Source organism: Leptonychotes weddellii, chromosome 1, assembly GCF_054177405.1.
Source record: "Leptonychotes weddellii isolate Sample4059 chromosome 1, ASM5417740v2, whole genome shotgun sequence".
NCBI lineage: Eukaryota > Metazoa > Chordata > Mammalia > Carnivora > Phocidae > Leptonychotes > Leptonychotes weddellii.
In genome coordinates, this window is record NC_138369.1 from 143782780 (window position 1) to 143803044 (window position 20265).

A 20265-nucleotide genomic window follows, 5' to 3' on the forward strand; every position below is an offset into this window, starting at 1 on the left:
ATCCTCCCACCCCCCTCCCCTCTAGAACCCTCAGTTTGTTTTTCAGAGTCCATCTTCTCTCATGGTTCGTCCACCCCTCCGATTTCCCCCGCTTCATTCCTCCCCTCCCGCTACCTTCTTCTTCTTCTTTTTTTTTCTTAACATATCTTGCATTATTTGTCTCAGAGGTACAGATCTGAGACTCAACAGTCCTGCACAACAGAATCTGCATTTTAACACGATCCTTTAGTGGCTCATATTCACACCAACAGTTGAGAAGCACCGGCCTAGAACATTGGCTGGTGTGTAATAGAGGTTCAACAAATATTTGTTGAGTGTTAAATGAATAAATATCCTTATACCTCCTCCTCTCTTTAAAAGAGTCAGTCAAAACACTTTCTCCCCCCAAAAAAACTAGTTTTAAAAGTGAGATTCAAAGTGATGTTCTTAAACCTTTGTCCTGAAAGCTTATCTTTGTACAGATTGTTTGATAGGAGCATTTTGAGTGTTAGGGATTAAAAGTTCAGGAACAATCTCTGACCTTATCCCTGGGTGTGTGCTAGGGATTGAACGAGCCACTGAAAAGACTTTTTGCCAAAGAAGGTGAACTAAAACGAGTCATCCGTCACGGTCACTAAGCAGTTAACACATCCTGCAAAGCCTCTTTTCTCACAGCTGAATTTCATCTTCTTGACCCTCCCTTAGACTTAGCATCCAGAACTTAAAATGCAGCCCCCACCACTCACCCTCCAGCTGAGAAAATGATTTTTTTTTAAAGATTTTATTTATTTATTTGAAAGAGAGAGAGAGCACAAGCAGGGCGGGAGATGGAGAAGCAGACTCCCCACTGATCAGGGAGCCTGACGTGGGGCTCAATCCTGATCCCAGCACCCTGAGATCATGACCTGAGGAGCTGAAGGCAGACGCTTAACCCACTGAGCCTCCCCAAGGAAATGATTTTTTTTTTTAAGATTTTATTTATTTATTTGACAGAGAGAGATAGTGAGAGCAGGAATACAAGCAGGGGGAGTGGGAGAGGGAGAAGCAGGCTCCCCGCTGAGCAGGGAGCCTGATGCAGGGCTCGATCCCAGGACCCCGGGATCATGACCTGAGCCGAAGGCAGATGCTTAACAACTGAGCCACCCAGGTGCCCCGGAAATGATTTTTAAAAGGCAAAACAGTCCATTTTAAACAGAGCCTTTTGGAAGGTGTGATCATGGAAAATTAGACCTCAAAGGACTTCTCCATGCCAAGCAATGTCTGTTAAGTTCATCTTATCACTACATTTGTGTAAGACACCTGCCACACAGAAGACATGTCCATAGTGCCCTGCATATAGAGTTGTCAAGTGGATGGCTTTTGACACAGCTCTTGTCTTTTTATGCATAATTGTTTTCCTTATATAGAATCCTTCCCGTTGGTAGTGTGCTCTTGTATTGCCTAACAAAGCTGGTCCTTGTAAAGCTGGTGAGCTTTGTTTCATTTACTTGTTCCCTTTGGTCCTCTGGTCATCCTGGCTAGAGACTTTCTGAAGCCACCACGCTAACCTAAAGAAGTAATATTTACTGTAGAAATTTCAAGCACTATGATGAGCCAGTGAGAGAGATGATTGGGTGGGGGAGGAGTGGGGCAATTTGAGTCCCATATAACATATACATTTCATGTATTGAATTGACTAGCAGGTCACAGGCGAGAGTAAGGCCATAGCACTCATACCACCTACCACCACTAGATGGCACTATATTCTATTTGCATTTTTTTTTTTTTTCAAGTTTCGTCTTTTGCAGCATCCATAAATACTTCATCAACTTGGACATGTATTTGTAAAATTGGGTTATTTGTTTTCCTGGGTGAGCCTTTATGAGGAACTTTATCACATTATTTTTGAAGCCACAAAACTCAAATTATCCCAGGTCACCTTCTCCAAAGACTCACTTTCTCTGTGGATTTTAGAGGGTGAGAGGTGACAGTTTCCCCCTGAAGGAAGGGCACGATTTCCTTGCAGGAAATTGCTCTCCAAGCATTGGTTTTTGATTTATTTTCTTTTATATTGAAGGTAGTGTTAAGGGAACAGCAGCAAGGCCTTAAGACATATTAAAATTCCTAACATCTTTCTTATTTTTATCTTGAAATTGCTACTCGGTTTTACTTTTGTTTGTATGTGGTAAGCATGACCCAGAAAAGGCTATAAAAATTACTCCTGCCCTCAGGACTATCTGCCAATTGTTAACTGACCAGTAGATTGTTGTCACACCTCGTGCCCTTTATAAACATCTTCCTCAATACCATCCAAATATTTTGTTTCTACTTTTATATAAATTGTGTCTTTGGAACAGGCTATAAAGAGGTAATCAAAGCTACACTTTTAAACTTGAATCACCTTTATAACACCCCTGGCAGTAACTGCCTTGCCTATATTTAAATATTCAAAGGGGCAGGAGATTTCCCAGCTGTCAAAGCAATCCATTTGAAGTAGTAGTAATAATTATGGTGATGATGGCTCAAGTACATCCTAAATTCCTTTCTTGTTCTTCCTTTGACAATATTTGGATACTAGCCTGTTTCCTGCCCTCTGAAAGCTTTCAACTTTTTCTCTATTCCTCCATGATGTCCAGAATTAAACGACAGATTCCAAGTAGGAGTTATCACTTTCCTTGTTCTAGCTTTGATCCTTTTACTGATTCATCCTGAAGATGAACTACATTAAGCAAAATCAAGAGTAATAAATTAAAAAGTTTAAATATAGTCACAGACAAGCTTGAAATTTTCTATTTTAAAAAATGCTTTAGAATTCTAGTTCCTGAACTACAGCAGAGAGCCCCGGGAATGTCAAAGCTATAAGTGACATGACAAACAAAAGCAGTCACTTGTCTCTCATCCTGTTCCGATCCTCAGGGGACCTGATTTGAACTTAGAGCTCTCCCAGCAATGCCAAAGAGAGCTACGATAGTGACATACATTTTGAGGAAAAAAAAAATTGTGTGTCCAAAAAGTAGACTTAACTTAGTATTTTTAATTTATATATTTCAGGGAGCTCTGGAACATAACGAAAGCAAGATTCTTCACTTCCAGCTTGAACTCTTGGAAGCTAAAGCAGAACTTGAAAGAAAGCTTTCAGAGAAAGATGAAGAAATAGAAAATTATTCTGATGAGCAACATTTGCATATTCCAGAATCCTTGACTGAACAGAACATGCTGTGTTTGGCTGCCTTTATGGCCTCTGTTGGAACGTTACCAAAGAAACTCAGCCAGTCTAACCCTACGCCAGCATCCTTCTAGTGAGCGCACCACTATTAATATAAAGGCACACCTCTATGCAATTACCGTCTGTTTTTTATGATTTTCTTATAGTTGAGCAGCTTCTTTTCTCTTAGAAACTCCAGATAACACACCAAAAAAGCATAATTATATGCACAAGAACTGGGGGCATTGCCCAGTCTCTTGCTTGGGCATTTGAGAAGCTGACATAATGCTGAAGAGTGGATGAAAGGAACCAAAAAATGTGATGTGGTGCATTAAAATTAAGGTCCGATCAGAGTGAAGTTTTCACATACCCACTGCGTGCACCTATAGCCATTTGTTTGGAGAGGGGCAGAAGCCAGGAGCTAAGCTGCTTTTTGAATCCCTGGTGAAGAGGCTGAGTCTTAATAGTCAGGAAACTGAATTAGACAGGACTCACGGGTGGCAGGAGCTTTTCTTAGCTTCATCATAACAAGCTGATGACTTTAGACATTCTACTTCTTAGCATCTCAGGGAAGTGAGGGGATAAAAGCAGCCCCATACATGTCACAGAAGGTGGTGAGGAAGATCAGTGAGCTGATGTTGCCAAAGCCCTTCACACTTTATAGATCAAAGGCACAATTATAAACACATGGAATTCACCATGATTATATTATTTATCTGATCTGTTCCATTACGTCTATGCCATATGTCAGCAAGGAAAATCATCTGAGTCAGAGTTTTGACTGGCAAGTTGCTTTCAACATGTTTGCTAAACAATTTAAAAAAACTGTTAATATATTCACCAGAACTGACTTCTTTCCTATAGACCAAATTCAGACAAAACTCCCATGGGGGTCATTTTTTTTAATGAGGACATCAAGCCACATTTGGCCCTCTGTGTGCTTTGAGTTACTCTTGCTCTCACTCACTAGCACTTTTCCTCTCAAGGACTGTGGGGATGAATTCTGGTCAACTTAAGAGGCTCTGAGTCAGTGTCTAAAAGAATTTTTTTGATGAAGGGCAAAACATCAGGCCTTGATATTTGCCCTACTTACTTCCATGAGGAACAAAAACGAACGTTTCTTTGTGCAGTTAAAAAAACTCATTTCAGGTAACGTCAAGCCTGCACCTATTAATAAACCTAGCTGAGGAAAAATGAATCCTCAGAGAGTCTGCATCTCATCAGGTACATCTGAATGTCTTAGAGCCGTTCACCAATTATAATAATCTTAGTGCAAAGGAAGCCGGAGATGCAAACAGCCAGGGCTGGAAGAAGAAAGAACTGAACGATAGCCTGGAGCCGTGAAGGGCCTGAAAAAAGGAAGGGGAGGGCTGGAGGGTGGGGCGAGCTCGTCAGGAGTTTTAGTTAATGATTCATAATAACTATAATAGGTACATCCGGAAAGGAGAGACGAGCCTATCTTACAAAATACCACAAATGCCCTTGCAGACGTTCCTGTGTAAGGGCTCCGTGCAGGTGAGGGTTTTATCAGGATGCCTTGGTTTTAATCCGATGCTTTCATCGGACTTCAGGGCTGGGAGACGAAGGGGTCCCGAGGAAACTGAACAGAATGGCAGGGGGCAGTCCTAGCAAAGCAGAGCCTTTTGAGCAATCAAGGATAAGCCAGGTAATGTTCTAGAACTCAAGGAGAATATTGCCTGAAGGCCAGATGAGGCTCTAGGTCCTCTGTCCACATCAACCTTGGGAAAGGCCGCAGAAACTGAAGGAGGCCCGCGAGGCAGGACCCAGGAAGTCGAAGGGACCAGAGAAAGCAGCAGAGACTCCGAGGCAAGGACAGAGCCCCCAATAGTGCTGCAAGCTGCGTGATTCATTCAACTCTTCTGCTGCCGAGCTTGCGCTGCCTTTCGGTGAGGATGAATCCTCAGTGAGCTGGAGGCCTGTTGGTGGTGAAAAGTCTGAGCAGCTGGTGTATGTGTCCTATGTTTCACTTGTTAAACACATATTTGAGCACTTCAAGTTGGCCAGACACCGTGCCTACTATTCTTGTAGGGACTTCCTTAACTTTTATGGATTTGATAGGGCTTTCTTTAAAAAAAAAAAAACAAAAAACCAAAAAACTTCTACAAGGGTTCTAATTAACATAGCTGGAGGTAGGGAGGTGATGATGCAGTCACTGATGGGAGGAGAGGAGGAGTTTTGGTGGGTGACTTTGGTCCTCTCCATCCTAGATACAAGAATGATGGCAGCTAGCAGGAAGACCAGCTAGTGGCTATAACTGTCGCCCAAGTCAAGTTCCAATGGAAGACTCAGAACTGGGTTGAAAACAAGTGAGTCAGGTGTGTCTTGAATTTTCAGAGACTACTGACTGGATCCGTCCTCTAGCTCAGGATCTTCAGGGAAATGCTGAAACATGTGTCTTCTCACTGGCCCCCAGCCAGGGTGCACCTGCCCTGTATTCAGCTCTCCCCAGACACACCCAGAGAGGTGCTGGGGAAGCTTTTGGGAATGAGACACTGAAATTCCTTAGTCTGTCAAAATGCATTAGCTTGCTTTGGTTTATCACCTATGGAAGGGTTGAACAAACCTTCTGTTTAGGATCAGATAGTGTAGGGGAGCAAAAAATTCTCCTTACCCTCTCTGGGTCTCTGGCTGATCCTAAGAATTAAACTGACTTACGACAGAGTAGCAGGAGAATAGTATACACATGTTATCAAATTTTTACATGTACATGGGGGCCTTCACAAGAGGATGAAGACCCAGAGACACGACCCAGTAGGAAGCTTTTACAGCTTTTAGACAAACAATGAACTTGTGAAGAATTGACAAGGCTTGGGGAATTGGGCTAGGGGTAGTAAATGCTGAAGAATTAGCAAGGTTTGTTTATACAGACTTCTTGGCCCTAAATTCCCTCTTTGGTGGTAAAGACAGGTCCCTTCTTTCTGTAGAGGAGGAGGGTATCTTTCACATGCGAGATTTATCTCCTGCATTCAGGGTAGAAGGCCAGAGGGGTTTAGAGTGATCTTCCTGCTTTTGTTGTTTTCTCAAACTCCTTGAGCTTAAGAAATCTAATATGCCAAGGTGCCGTAGTTTGGGCTAGCAACCCCCAAGCAGCATCAGTAGTAAATATTTTTGGCTTCTCAGGCCATAGGGTCTCTATCTCTACTCAGCTTTGCCGCTGTTGCTTGGAAGCAGCCATAGACAATAGGAAATCAAATGGGCATGGCTGGATTTGGCCCATAGCTCCTAGTTTGCCCACCCCTGGCCTCTAGCCTTGGGGGGGTCTGGTAACGTTCCATCATGTTTTCCTTCCCTTTGGTCTGTTCCTCAGAACTCAGTGATATCACACTTCACACACAGTCTTAATTTATAAGCACCATCAAACTTAATTTCATTTACTGTCTGAGTTTCTGCCAGAAGAATATGTTTGAGTCTTTTCTCGTTTCTAAGTAAAATATTTTAGCATGTCTTTAAGAAACAGGATCTCAAACACAGACATGGTATTTAGGAATATTCTTTGTTAATCATTTTAAAGCTAAATCCTATATATTAGAATTAAGGAAAATCTTCAATTTCTCTGATATAAACAATATTGCAAGAGAAAAAAATTGACCTATTGAACTGGTTGTCCATTTAAAACCATTAAGGTTTTAAAGTTTTTTTTTTTCTTTAATTCTAAGGTTTTTTCAAGCGTTGAGGTTTTTTTTTAAATTCTAAATTTAAAAAAAATGTAACATACAGTGTTGTCTTAGTTTCAGGTGTACAATATAGTGATTCAACAATTCTGTACATTACTCAGTGCTCATCACGATAAGTGTGCTCTTAATCCCCATCACCTATTTCACCCATCCCCCACCCACCTCCTGTCTGGTAACCATCAGTTTGTTCTCTATAGTTATGAGTCTGTTTTTTGGTTTGTCTCTTTTTTTCTTTGTTCATTTGTTTTGTTTCTTAAATTCCACATAGAGTGAAATCATATGGTATTTGTCTTTCTCTGACTGACTTAGTTCACTTAGCATTATACCATCTAGATCCATCTGTTATACCCTCTGGATTGCTACAAGAGTCCCTTCTTTTTTATGGTTGAGTAATATTACACACACACACACACACACCACGTCTTCTTTATCCATTTATCTATTGATGGACACTTGGGCTGCTTCCATAATTTGGCTATTGTAAATAATGCTTCAGTAAACATAGGAGTGCATACATCTTTTCAAATTAGGGGTTTTGTTTTCTTTGGGTATATAATCAGTAGTGGAATTACTGGGTCATAGGGTAATTGTATTTTTAATTTTTTGAGGAACCTCCATACTCTTATCCACAGTGGCTGTACCAGTTTGTATTCCCACCAACAGTGTACAAGTGTTCCTTTTTCTCCACATTCTCACCAACATTTATTATTTCTTGTGTTTTTGATTTTAGCCATTCTGACAGGTGTGAGGTGATATCTCATTGCGGTTTTTATCTGCATTTCCCTGATGATGAGTGATGTTGAACATCTGGTTATGTGTCTGTTGGCCATCTGTATGTCTTCTTTGGAAAAATGTCTGTTCATGTCTTCTGCCCATTATTTAACTGGATTATTTGGGGTTTTTTGGTGTTGAGTTGTGTAAGTTCTTTAGATATTTTGGATACTAACCCTTTACTGGTTTGTCATTCACAAATGTCTCTTCAGTAGGTGGTCATTTAGTTTTGTTGATGTTTTCCTTTGCTGTGTAAAAGCTTTTTATTTTCAGGTAGTCCCAATAGTTGATTTTTGCTTTTGCTTCCCTTGCCTAAAGAGACATATGTAGAAAAATGTTGCTAAAGCCAATGTAAGAGAAATTACTACTGTGCTCTTTTCTAGGAATTTTATGGTTTCAGGTCTCACATTTAGGGCTTTAATCCATTTGGAGTTTATTTTTGTAAATGGTGTAAGAAAGTGGGCCAGTTTCATCCTTTTGCATGTTGCCGTCCAGTTTTCCCAACACCATTGGTTGAAGAAACTTTTTCCCATTGTGTATTCTTGCCTTCTTTGTCACAGATCAACTGACCGTATAATCATGTGTTTATTTCTGGGCTCTCTATTCTGTTATATTGATCTATTTGTCTGTTTTTGTGCCAGTATCATAGTGTTTTGATTACTACAGCTTTGTAGTAGATCTTGAAATCTGGAATTGTGATATGTCCAGTTTTGTTCCTTTTCAAGATTGGTTTGGCTATTCGGGGTCTTTTGTGGTTTCATATAAATTTTAGGATTACTCTAGTTCTGTGAAAAATGCTGCTGGTACTTTGATAGGGATTGAATTACATCTGTAGATTACTTTGGCTAGTATGGACATTCTAACAATATTTATTCTTCCGATCTATGAGCGTGGAATAACTTTCTATTTGTGTCATCTTCAGTTTATTTCATCAATGTTTTATAGTTTTCAGAGTACAGGCCTTTCACCTCTTTGGATAAGTTTATTCCTAGGTATTTTATTATTTTGGTGTAATCGTAAATGGGATTTTTTAAAATTACTCTTTCTATCCATTATTAGTGTATGGAAATGTAATGGATTTCTGTATATTGATTTTGTATCCTATGACTTAATTAATTTATCAGTTGTAGTAGTTTTTTGGTGGAGTCTTTAGGGTTTTCTATATGTAGTATCATCTGTAGATAGTGAGTTTTACTTCTTCCTTACCAATATGGATGCCTTTTATTTCTTTTTGTTCTCTAATTGCTGTGGTTAGGACTCCCTCCTCCAGTACTGTGTTGAATAAAAGTGATGAGAGTGGACATCTTTGTCTTTTTCCTGATCTTAGGGGAAAAGCTCTCAGTTTTTCACCATTGAGTATAATGTTAGTTGTGGGTTTTTCATATGTGGTCTTTTTTATGCTCAGGTATGTTCCCTGTAAACCTATTTTGTTGAGAGTTTTTTCATGAATGGATGTTGTACTTGGTCAAATGTTTTTTCTCCATCAATTGAAAAGATCTATGGTTTTTATCCTTTCTTTTGATGTTGATGTGCTATATCACATTGATTGATTTGCAAATATTGAACCACCCCTGCATCCCAGGAAAAAATCCCACTTGTTCATGATGAATGATAGTATAGTTGGATTTGGTTTGCTAATATTTTGTTGAGGATATTTGCATTTATGTTCATCAGAAATACTGGCCTATAGTTTTCTGTTTTTGTAATGTCTTTATCTGCTTTTGGTGTCAGGGTACTGCTGGCCTCATAGAGTGAATTTGGAAGTTTTCCTGCCTCTTCTATTTTTTGGAATAGTTTGAGAAGATTAGATATTAACTCTTCTTTAAACTTTTGGTGGAATTCACCTGTGAAGCCATCTGGTCTTGGACTTTTGTTTGTTGGGAGTTTTTTGATTACTGATTCAATTTCATTGCTGATAATTGGTCTGTTCAAATTTTCTGTTTCTAAAAAAAAAAATTCTATTTCTTCCTGATTCGGTTTTGGGAGGTTATATGTTCCTAGGAATTCATCCATTTTCTTCTAGATTGTCTAGTTTGTTGGCATATAATTTTTCATAATATTCTCTTACAATCCTTTGTATTTCTGTGGTGTCAGTTGTTATTTCTCTTTCATTTCTGATTTTGTTTATTTGAGTCCTCTCTTTCTTTTGGATGAGTCTGGCTAAAGGTTTATCAATTTTGTTGCTCTTTTCAAGGAACTAGCTCCTGGTTTCATTGATCTATTATTTTTAATTTGTTTTATTTCTGCTCTAATCTTTATTATTTCCTTCCTTCTACTGGTTTGAGGTTTTGTTTGTTCTTCTTTTTCTAGATCCTTTAGGTGTAGGCGTAGGTTGTTTGAGATTTTTCTTGCTTTTTGAGATAGTCCTGTATTGCTATAAACTTTCTTCGTAGAATAGCTTTTGCTGCATCCCAAAGATTTTGGGATTTTGTGTTTTCATTTTCATTTGTCTCCATGTATTTTTTAAATTTCTTCTTTGATTTCTTGGTTGACCCATTCATTATTTAGTAGTATGTTATTTAACCTCCATGCATTTGTGTTCTCTCCAGATTTTTTCTTTTGATTGTTTTCTAGTTTTGTGGTCAGACAAGATGCATGATAGGACTTCAATCTTTTGAATTCACTGAGATCTGTTTTGTGGCCTAATATGTGATCTGTTCTGGAGACTGTTCCATGTATACTTGAAAAGAATGGGTATTCTGCTGTTTGAGGATGAAATATTCTGAATATATCTGTTAAGTCCCTCTGGTCCAGTATATCATTTAAAGCCACTGTTTCCTTGTTGATTTTCTGCTTGGATGATATATCCATTGATGTAAGTGGGGTGTTAAAGTCCCCTACTATTACTGTATTATTATCAATTACTTCCTTCATGTTTGTTATTAGCTTCTTTAGGTATTTGGGTACTCCCATGTTGGGTACTTAAATATTTACAACTGTTATATCTTCTTGTTGGATTGTTCCCATTATGATTATACAGTGTCCTTCTTTGTCTCTTGTTACAGTCTTTGCTTTAAAAGTCTATTTTGTCCAATATAAGTATTGCTACTCTGACTTCCATTTGCATGGTAAATGCTATTCCATCCCTTCACTTTTTTTTTTTTTTTTTTGGTATTACAAAGGTTTATTTAGAAAATAGTTTGGCTGTTTTGGCTATCAATTTTGGCAAACATTTAAATAATTTCAGTAACCAAAGATTGTCAGTGCCCTCTTTCCTCCCCCAAGACAGCTGCCCATACTAGGTCTTGAGAAGTCAGCTCTTGCTCAGAGGTGGATCGGGGTAGTGGTGTGTGTTGATGGGGGCTCCTTTCTCACCTGTGTGGGAGGCTGCATTTGCCTCTGCTGTCTAAGACCCTGACCTCACAGCTACACCACCACATGGCTCCCAAAGCCAGATCCAGCCCCAGAGTCCCAGAAGTAGCCCTCTGTTGAGATGGGAAGGCAGAGGGATTGCCCCTCTCTTGTCTCCCCTCTGCAGATGCCCTGCAGTCTCTCAGAGACTCCTGCCCTGCCCTACCATCCACTGTGGCCTAGAGGCCAATCCATCCCTGGGTCTCTGGGGAAGCTGCCCCCACTTTCTCCTGGGGGTCAGCCTTCCCACTTCTCTGCAGGTAGCTGCCTAGGGTCTCTGCCAGGTGGGGAACACAGCTCATTGCCTAAAGCCCCTTCTCCACCAACAGAAGAGGATGTGCTTGAAGGAACACTGGAGTCCTGGTTAAAGATGATGAAGATGACCAGGTTGAACAAGCTGTTGTAGTAGCCAATCCAGAAAAGGAACTTGAAGAGCAGGTCCTCACCTGGCATGCCTTGGGGCAGATGCCCTGCAGGCTGTAGCTGAAGAAGAAGGGGAACTAGCAGAGCAGCAACACATCCATCACTGCCGACATGAAGGTGAAGCACTCTGGCGCACGTAGGCCACCTTGCCTCGGCACACGCTGCTGTGTGCCTGGCACCCCAGCAGGACAGAGAGAACAGGGAGTGTGACCTGGCACCTGACGGGCCCCTGCTGGGGCGTGGACCTCCAGCAGCCAGTGCTCCCAAGTTGACCCTAGCTAGACCCTGGCATAGTATATGAGTGGCTGCCATCCCCGCCCACATCAGGCTGCTGTCCTCTGGCTCTTCCTGCATTTGCATACCCCCTGCTGCTGCACCCGGCCCTCTTTCTGTAGTCCTGCAGACACCTTTTTGGCCCTAGGGTACTGCTGCTTGCTGAGCATGTGCATGTGCAGCTTAGTCCTAGACCAGTCCCACAATAAGCCAGGGTGGAAGAAGGAGCTGTTGCAGCAGGGCTGGATGTACCCTTCTCCTTGCTGAGGCTGCATTATGGGTAGGTGGCACTGTCAGGCTGGCAGTAGAGCCAGAGGAGTGGTGGGAAGGAGATGACAGTGAAGATGAGCCGCATGGCCACATCCATCTCTTCACCTTCAATCTGTGTCTTTAGGTCAGAAATGAGTCTCTTGTAGGCAGCATATAGATGGGTCTCGCTTTTTTATCCATTCTGTCACCTTATGTCTTTTGATTGGGGCATTTAGTCCATTTACATTCAGAGTAATTACTGATAGGTATGTACTGATCACCATTTTGTTACTTGTTTTATGGTGTTTTTGTAGTTTGGTTCCTTTCTTCTCTTGCTCTTTCCTCTCATGGTTTGCTGGCTTTCTTTAGTGATATACGTGGATTCCTTTTTCTTTATTTTTTGCATATCTATTACTGGTTTTTGATTTGTGGTTACCACCAGGTTTATATATAACATGCATATAGCAATCCGAATTAGTTCATGTCCCCTTAAGTTTGAACCCATTCTTTACTCCTCTCCCCTCCACATTTTAGGTATATAGTGTAATGCTTTACAACCTTTTATATTGTGAGTCCCTTAACTGATTTTTATAGATATACTTAATTTTACTGCTTTTGTGCTTCCTACTTTTCTCATTCCTCCTTATAGTCTTTCCATTCAAAAAGTCTCTGACATTTCTTATAGGGCTGCTTTAATTGTCATGAGTTTCTATAACTCATGCACCTGGTGCCCTGGGAGGAGAGAAAGAACAGGGAGTATGAGCTGGCACTCCCTGTTTGGAAAATTCTTTATCCCTCCTTCTATTCTGAATAGTAGCCTTGCTGGATTGAGTATTCTTGGCTATAGGTTTTTTTCTTCCAGCACTTTGAATCTATCATGCCACTCTCTTTTTGGCCTGCAAAGTTTCTGCTAAAAAAGCAGCTGATAGCCTTATGAGGTTTCCCTTGTATGTAACTGTTTTCTTTTCTCTTTATGTTTTTAAGTTCTCTTGTTATCACTACTTTTTGCCATTTTAGTTACTATGTGTTTTGGTGTAGACGCCCTTGGATTGATTTTCTTGGGGACTCTCATTGCCTCCTAGATCCGGATTTCTCTTTCTTTCCCAAGATTCAGGACATTTTCAGCTATTATTTCTTCAGATGGATTTTATGCCCCCTTTTCTCTCTCTTTTCCTTTTGGAATCCCTATAGTGCGAACATTATTATGCTTGATGGTGTCACTGAGTTCCCTAGGTCTATTTTCAGTTTTTTTTTTTTCTCTCTCTCCTGTTCAGGTTGATTTCTTTCCATTACTCTATCCTTCACGTTGCTGATTTGTTCTTCTGCTTCCTCTAGTCTACTATTTATTCCCTCTAGTGTATTTTTAATTTCAGTTGTTGAGTTCTTCATCTCTTTCTTTTTTATATTTCCCATCTATTTGTTGAGGGTCTCACTAAGGTCATCCACTCTCTTGTGGGTATCTTCATGACCATTACTTTAAATTCTCTTTCAGGCATATTACTTATCTTGGTTTTGTTAAGCTCTTTTGTTGTAATTTTGCCCTGTTCTTTCATTTGGGACATATTCCTCTACTCATTTTGTCTAACTCTCTGTGTCTGTTCCTATGTGTTAGGAAAATCAGCTATGTGTCCTGCTCTTAAAAGTAGTGGCCTTATGAAGATGAGCAAATAAATCTTCCCTTATACCCTGGGCACTTTTTTTTTTAATTTAAGTTTTAGTTAGTTAACATATGGTGCAATATTGGCTTCTGGAGTAGAATTCAATGATTCATCACTTACCTACAACACACAGTGCTCATCACAACAAATGCCCTCTTTAATACCCATCACCCATCTAGCCCATTCCCCCATCCACCTCCCTTCATCAACCCTTAGTTTGTTCTTTATTGTTAAGAGTCTCTTATAGCTTGTTTCCCTCTCTCATTTTTTACCTCTTCCCATATGTTCATGTTTTCTTTCTTAAATCCCACATGAGTGAGATCATATGGTATTTATCTTTGACTGACTTATTTCACTTAGCATAATACACTCTAGCTCCATCTACATTGCTGCAAGTGGCAAGATTTCATTTTTTTGATGGCTGAGTAATATCCCATTGCATATATATATACCATATCTTCTTCATCCATTCATCAGTCGATGGATATTTGGGCTCTCTCCATAGTTTGGCTATTGTTGATAATGCTGTTATAAACATCGGGGTGCATGTACCCCTTTGAATCTGTATTTCTGTATCCTTTGAGTAAGTACCTAGTAGTGCAATTGCTGGATCATAGAGTAGTTCTATTTTTAACTTTCTGAGGAACCTCCAAACTGTTCTCCAGAGTGGCTGCTCCAATTTGCATTCCCATCAACAGTACAAGAGGGTTCCCCTTTCTCTGCATCCTTACCAACACCTGTTGTTTCTTGTGTTGTTTATTTTAGCCATTTTGACAGGTGTGAGATGATATCTCGTTGTTTTGATTTTTATTTCCCTGATGATGAGTGACATTGAGCATCTTTTCATATGTCTGTTAGCCATCTGGATGTCTTCTTTGGAAAAGTGTCTATTCATGTCTTCTGCCCATTTCTGAACTGGGTTATTTGTTCTTTGGGTGTTGAGTTTGATAAGTTCTTTATAGATTCTGGATACTAACCCTTTAGCAGATATGTCATTTGCAAATATCTCTCCCATTCAGTAGACTGCCTTTTAGTTTTTGTTGATTGTTGCCTTTGCTTGTTTTATCTTGATGAAGTCCCAGTAGTTCATGTTTGCTTTTGTTTCCCTTGCCTCCAGCGATGTGTCTAGTAAGAAGTTGCTACAGACAATGTCAGAGAGGTTGCTGCCTGTGTTCTCCTCTAGGGTTTTGATAGTTTCCTGTCTCACACTTAGGTCTTTCACTCATTTTGAATTTATTTTTGTGTATGTTATAAGAAAGTGGTCCAGTTTCATTCTTCTGCATGTTGTTGTCCAGTTTTCCCAACACCATTTGTTGAAGAAACTTTTTTCAGTGGATATTCTTTCCTGCTTTGTCAAAGATTAACTGACCATAGAGTTGTGGGTCCATTTCTGGGTTCTCTATTCTATTTTGTGCCAGTACCATACTGTCTTGATGACTACAGCTTTGTAATATAGCTTGAAATCTGGAATCGTGATCCCTCCAATTTTGTTTTTCTTTTTCAGAACTGCTTTGGCTATTTGGGGTCTTCTGTGGTTCCATACAAATTTTAGGATTATTTGTTCTAGTCCTGTGAAAAATGCTGGTGGTATTTTGATGGGGACTGAATTAAATGCGTAGATTGTTTGGGGTAATATAAACATTTTAACAATATTTGTTCTTCCAATCCATGAGCATGGCATGCCTTTCCATTTCTTTGTGTCCTCTTCAATTTCTTTTATAAGTGTTCTATAGTTTTCAAAGTACAGATCTTTTACCTCTTTAGTTAGGTATTCCTAGGTATCCTATTGTTTTGGGTGCAATTGCAAATGGGATCGATTCTTTGATTTCATTTTCTGCTGCTTCATTATTGGTATATAGAAATGCAACAGATTTCTGCACATTGATTTTATATCCTGCAACTTTGCTGAATTCATGTATTAGTTCTAGTAATTTTTTGGTGGAGTCTTTTGGTTTTCTACATAGAGTATCATATCATCTGCAAATAGTGAAAGTTTGACTTCTTCCTTGCCAATTTGGATGTCCAGGTGTTTTTCAAACTGCTGCTTCTATGCTGTATCTTTGAGGGCTGTTTGTCATGCAGTCTCTTTAAGGATGGGCTTCAGTTTTCCATTGCTCTCCCAGAACCCATCCCACTGATTTTTAAAGTTCCAGGTACTAAGCCCAGTTGTAAGAACTTGTGAAGCCAGGCTCCTCTGGTTTTCAAAGCCAAATGTTATGGGGATTTGTCTTTCCCATGCAAGTTCCTCGTGCCTGGGGTGCTTGGGGTGAGGGTCTGTTTCCCTCATCTCTATGTTCCTCACTACTGTGGACAATCCCATAGGTCCATTTAGGTCCCAACCATGTCTCTGCCCTTCCTACTCTCCTCCATGTGGTCTTTTCTCAACTTTCACCTGTGGAGAGTCAGTTCTCCCAGTCTGTGTTTTGTTTTCTGGTTTATTTACACTGATGTGTTATTATCTAGTTGTATCCATGGGATGAGGTTAGCTTAGGGTCCTCCTACTCCACCATCTCCCCCTGGAAGTCTGTACCACATCTTCTTTATCCATTCATCTATTGATGGACACTTGGGTTGCTTCCATATCATGGCTATTGTAAATAATGCTGCAATAAACATAGCAGTACATATATCTTTTTGAATTAACATTTTTGTTTTCTTTGGGTAAATATCCAGTAGTAGAATTACTGGATCATATGGTAATTCTATTTTTGATTTTTTTGAGGAATGTCCATACTGTTTCTCATAGTGACTGCACAAATTTGCATTCCCACCAACAGTGCATGAGGGTTCTTCTTCTCCACATCCTTACCAACCCTTATTATTTTTGTTTTTGAGTTTAGCCATTCTCACATGTGTGAGGTAATATCCCATTGTGGGTTTGATTTGCATTTCTCTGATGATGAGTGATGTTGAGCATCTGTTGTGTCTGTTGGCTATCTATAGGTTTTCTTTGGAGAAATGTCCATGTCTTTTGCCCATTTTAAATCAGATTATTATCATTATTATTATTATTTTTGGTGTTGAGTTGTATAAGTTATTTATATATTTTGGATCTTAATCACTTACTGGATACATCACTTGCAAATATCTTTTCCTAATCAGTAGGTTGCCTTTTTGTTTTATTGATGGTTTCCCTCCTTAAGTTTTAAGTTTTTATACTGATTTTTTTTTTTTTTTTTTTTGCGTTTGGTTTCCTTTTTCAAATTGTCTTCCACATTTCTGGGGGTGAGGGGAAGAACTTCTTACTATATTGTTCTGGTCCTGAGAGCTTCATTTTTTTTTTTTAAAGGTACTTGGAGGAGTTTTCATTTTAAAATATAACTATACATGAAATGTATTGATAGAGTAGAGGCCATTCTCTAGGCCTGTATCCTATCCAAGCCTCTCAAACCACAGCAATTTCTACTGTCTGCAGGTTCTCATGAAGATTCATAAACAACTGTAGAAAAATACAGTTTGAAACATTGCTTAAGTAGAATGTATCTCTCCACAGAGGATTTTGACACCAAACTAGGAATGCTTTAGTGTTCCTACAGAAGGAGAGTCAGCTGTGGCAAAAATAAGTTTTCTCAATGTAAAACAAAGAAGTGTCTTAAAACTTTTAGTGATGTTGAGAATGTGAGTCCATGTCGAAGTCTGCTTGGGCTGCCATAATGAAATGCAGACTGAGTGGCTTAAATGCATAAATTTATTTTCTCACAATTCTGGAAGCTGCAAGTCCAAAATCAAGGTGTTGGCAAGTTTGGTTTCCCCTGAGGCCTCTCCTTGTTGATGTCCACCCTCTTGTTGTGTCCTCACATGATCTTGTTGTGTCCTCACATGATCTTTCTTCTGTGCGTGTGCATCCCTGGTGTGTTTGTGTGTGTCCAAATTTTCTCTTTCTATAGGGACACAAATCAGATTGAATTAGGCCCCACCCAACAGCCTCATTTTACCTTAATCACCTCTTTTAGAGGCCATATCTCTGCGATAGTTATATTCTGAAGTACTGGGGTTTAGGGCTTCAACATATAAATGGGGAGGTACATATTCAGCCATAACAGTCTCTGTTAACTTTATATACTGGCATCCCTGTAGGATTCTGAATGGAAGCTGAACAGAAGTCCAGGACATAAGAATAGACATGAGAGGCTGACCTCAACTTGTGGGGCACAGGGACATGGGGTTCACAGAGGAGAGGTGCTAACTCTGGGCTTTACATTCCCCCATACATTTCCATAACTACTTGTGAGACTTCGTCCCACCAATGGAGAGAAAGGTGGTCATGACGAGTGGCTCCTCCCCCTGTCATCCAATTGAAAACTCTAACCACACTCCTACCCCATGTGGGCTATATGCCTTCCTGATTGGCTTCTGAGCTCAGGACACAGGTTCAATGACATTTCAGTGCAGACCTAATTCTGATCCAAGATGAATACATTCCTGCTATTTGTGATAATGGGCTCTGAAAGAATAGGAAGACTCTTCCCACCTCTATCTTGTCTGTACAGTACTAAGTCCTGTTTCATAGGGTAAACTTAACAGGGCATATTTTTGTTATAGCAGTTAACCTGTCCTGGTTCACAAACACCAAATCTTGATGACTTAAAACTATCAAAGTTTATCTTTGTTTTATGTCCAAGTCCAATGTAGGCTAGGCTAGAGAGTGAACCACTATTCTTCAAAGTCATTCAAGAACCCAGGTTCCTTCCATCTTGCGATGCCACAATCTTCTATATATGGCCACCAAGTTTGCCATAGATGAGGAAAAGGGGAGTACTAGACCATACAAGTGAAAATGTTGTATGGGCAAGGCCTGGAAACATTTCTGTCCATAATCCAGTGGCCAGGATTCAGTCACAAAGTCCCAAACTAATAGCAAGAAGCCTGGGAAATGGTTGTCATGAGTTCCCCAGACTTTTTCATGGCTTTTCTGAACACACATTTATTGTCTAAGCTTCTGTCACTTTATAAACATAGTTTCAGCATAGGGTTTTGTTGTTAGGAAGGAATTTGAGGCAACTCAATCCTTACACAGCAGTTGGTTTTCTCAGCCTACCATTGACTGTACTCCAACTCCTAGAGAAAGATAACCATGCTATTACAGAAGAGCTAAGCATCTACAGGCCATTAGAGCAGTATTGGTGGTCCCTGAGACTTTAGCCTGGGTGGTTCTTTCTTGCCTTGTTCAGACATGTTTCACCATTGAAAGTAGTTTAAATATTATGGCTGTCAGAAGAGCATCCTTCCTTCTTCCTTAGCCACTCTAGGAAATCCAGGTGTTTGCCCTATGCTGTCCTCTAGGGCATCTTAGATAAGGCTAAGGCTGCCGCACTGGAACCTCATGAAGATTCTGGTACTTTCCTCGATTCTTGTGGGAAGTTGTCCTGGGAATCTTAATCTGTTATGATGCTCATTAACCTTCACTAACCTAACCCTTCAACCTCTTTTTTTTTTAAGATTTATTTATTTATTTGAGAGAGAGAGAGCACGTGTGAGCCTGAAAGTGGGGCAAGGGGCATAAGGAGAGGGAGAGAAAGAATCTCAAGCAGACTCCCCACTGAGTGCAGAGCTGGACACAGGGCTTGATCCCAGAACCCTGAGATCATAACTTGAGCTGAATTCAAGAGTTGGTCACCTAACTGACTGAGCCACCCAAGTGCCCCAACCTCTATGTTTTTAAAATGACAACCCCTTAGATTCATTTTGTTAATTACCCAGACTTTTTCTTGAATTTTTACTTTTTTTTCTGTTTCCTAAACTATTATGTACACAGCAGGTAGCCTTTCTTAATTTGGGTGCATGATTTTTTTCCCCTGAATGTTATTCTAAAATTAGGAGGAACCAGCAAAGTACTATTGACTCCCTGCAGTCTAGTCTGGATTCTGAAACTAGAAGCAGAATTGAGGCGATCCGGCTAAAGAAGAATGTGGAAGGGGACCTCAGTGAGATGGAACTCCAGCTTAGCTATGCCAACCGGCAGGTGTCAGAGGCAACCAAATCCCTGGGCCAGCTTCAGACTCAGGTCAAGGTATTTCAGATTGTAATATGGGGGCAGGTAATAAACAAACCAAGAGACAGATTGTGTTGAGCAATAAAAGTAAGGGCAACAAATCTAATCCTTCAAGAGAGCAGGAACATACTTAAATTTAAATTGGTGGAGCTTTGCTCAGAGCATGCATGCAGGTGCATATCCCATTGAACCCAGAGAGATCTGTGCCCCAGGCCTGTGTTTTCTCTCGCAGGACCCTTTGGGTGCAGCTAGATGACAGCACACACCTGAGCAGTGAGCTGAAGGAGCAGGTGGCTATGGCTGAGAGGCACAACTCTCTTCTCCAGTCCGAGCTGGAGGAACTGAGGTCCTTGTACAAGCAGACAGAATGCGGGTGCAGGCTGGCAGAGGAAGAGCTCCTGCAGGCCATGGAATCAATCTTTTCCATACCCAGGTGAGGCCCATAAACTCTCCCCATTAGCTGCATCAGCTGTGTGAAGGCCATTGTTTCCACCTCTTTTTCAGCCTTGGACCATACATAGTTGCCATGTCAGGGCTTGGGTATGGCATATAAGGCACTGGGAGAGTCTTTGGCAGCAGAGCAACTGGCACACTCTTCAATCATTCCCAGATGTATTAGTTTCCTAGAGCTGTTACAACTCAGGACCACAAACTGGGTGGCTTAAAACAGCAGAAATTGATTCTCTCATA

At 40.3% G+C, this 20265-nt stretch overlaps 1 protein-coding gene across 1 annotated transcript in view; it reads left to right on the forward strand.

The window, feature by feature from the left end:
• Nucleotides 1–20265, forward strand: part of MYH15 (myosin heavy chain 15) — a 150507-nt gene that overhangs the window by 103326 nt on the left and 26916 nt on the right. Inside the window, 4 exon segments of the mRNA XM_081816033.1 lie at nucleotides 3010–3131; nucleotides 19404–19595; nucleotides 19811–19986; nucleotides 19989–20008. Coding sequence (XP_081672159.1) covers nucleotides 3010–3131; nucleotides 19404–19595; nucleotides 19811–19986; nucleotides 19989–20008 — 510 coding nt within the window.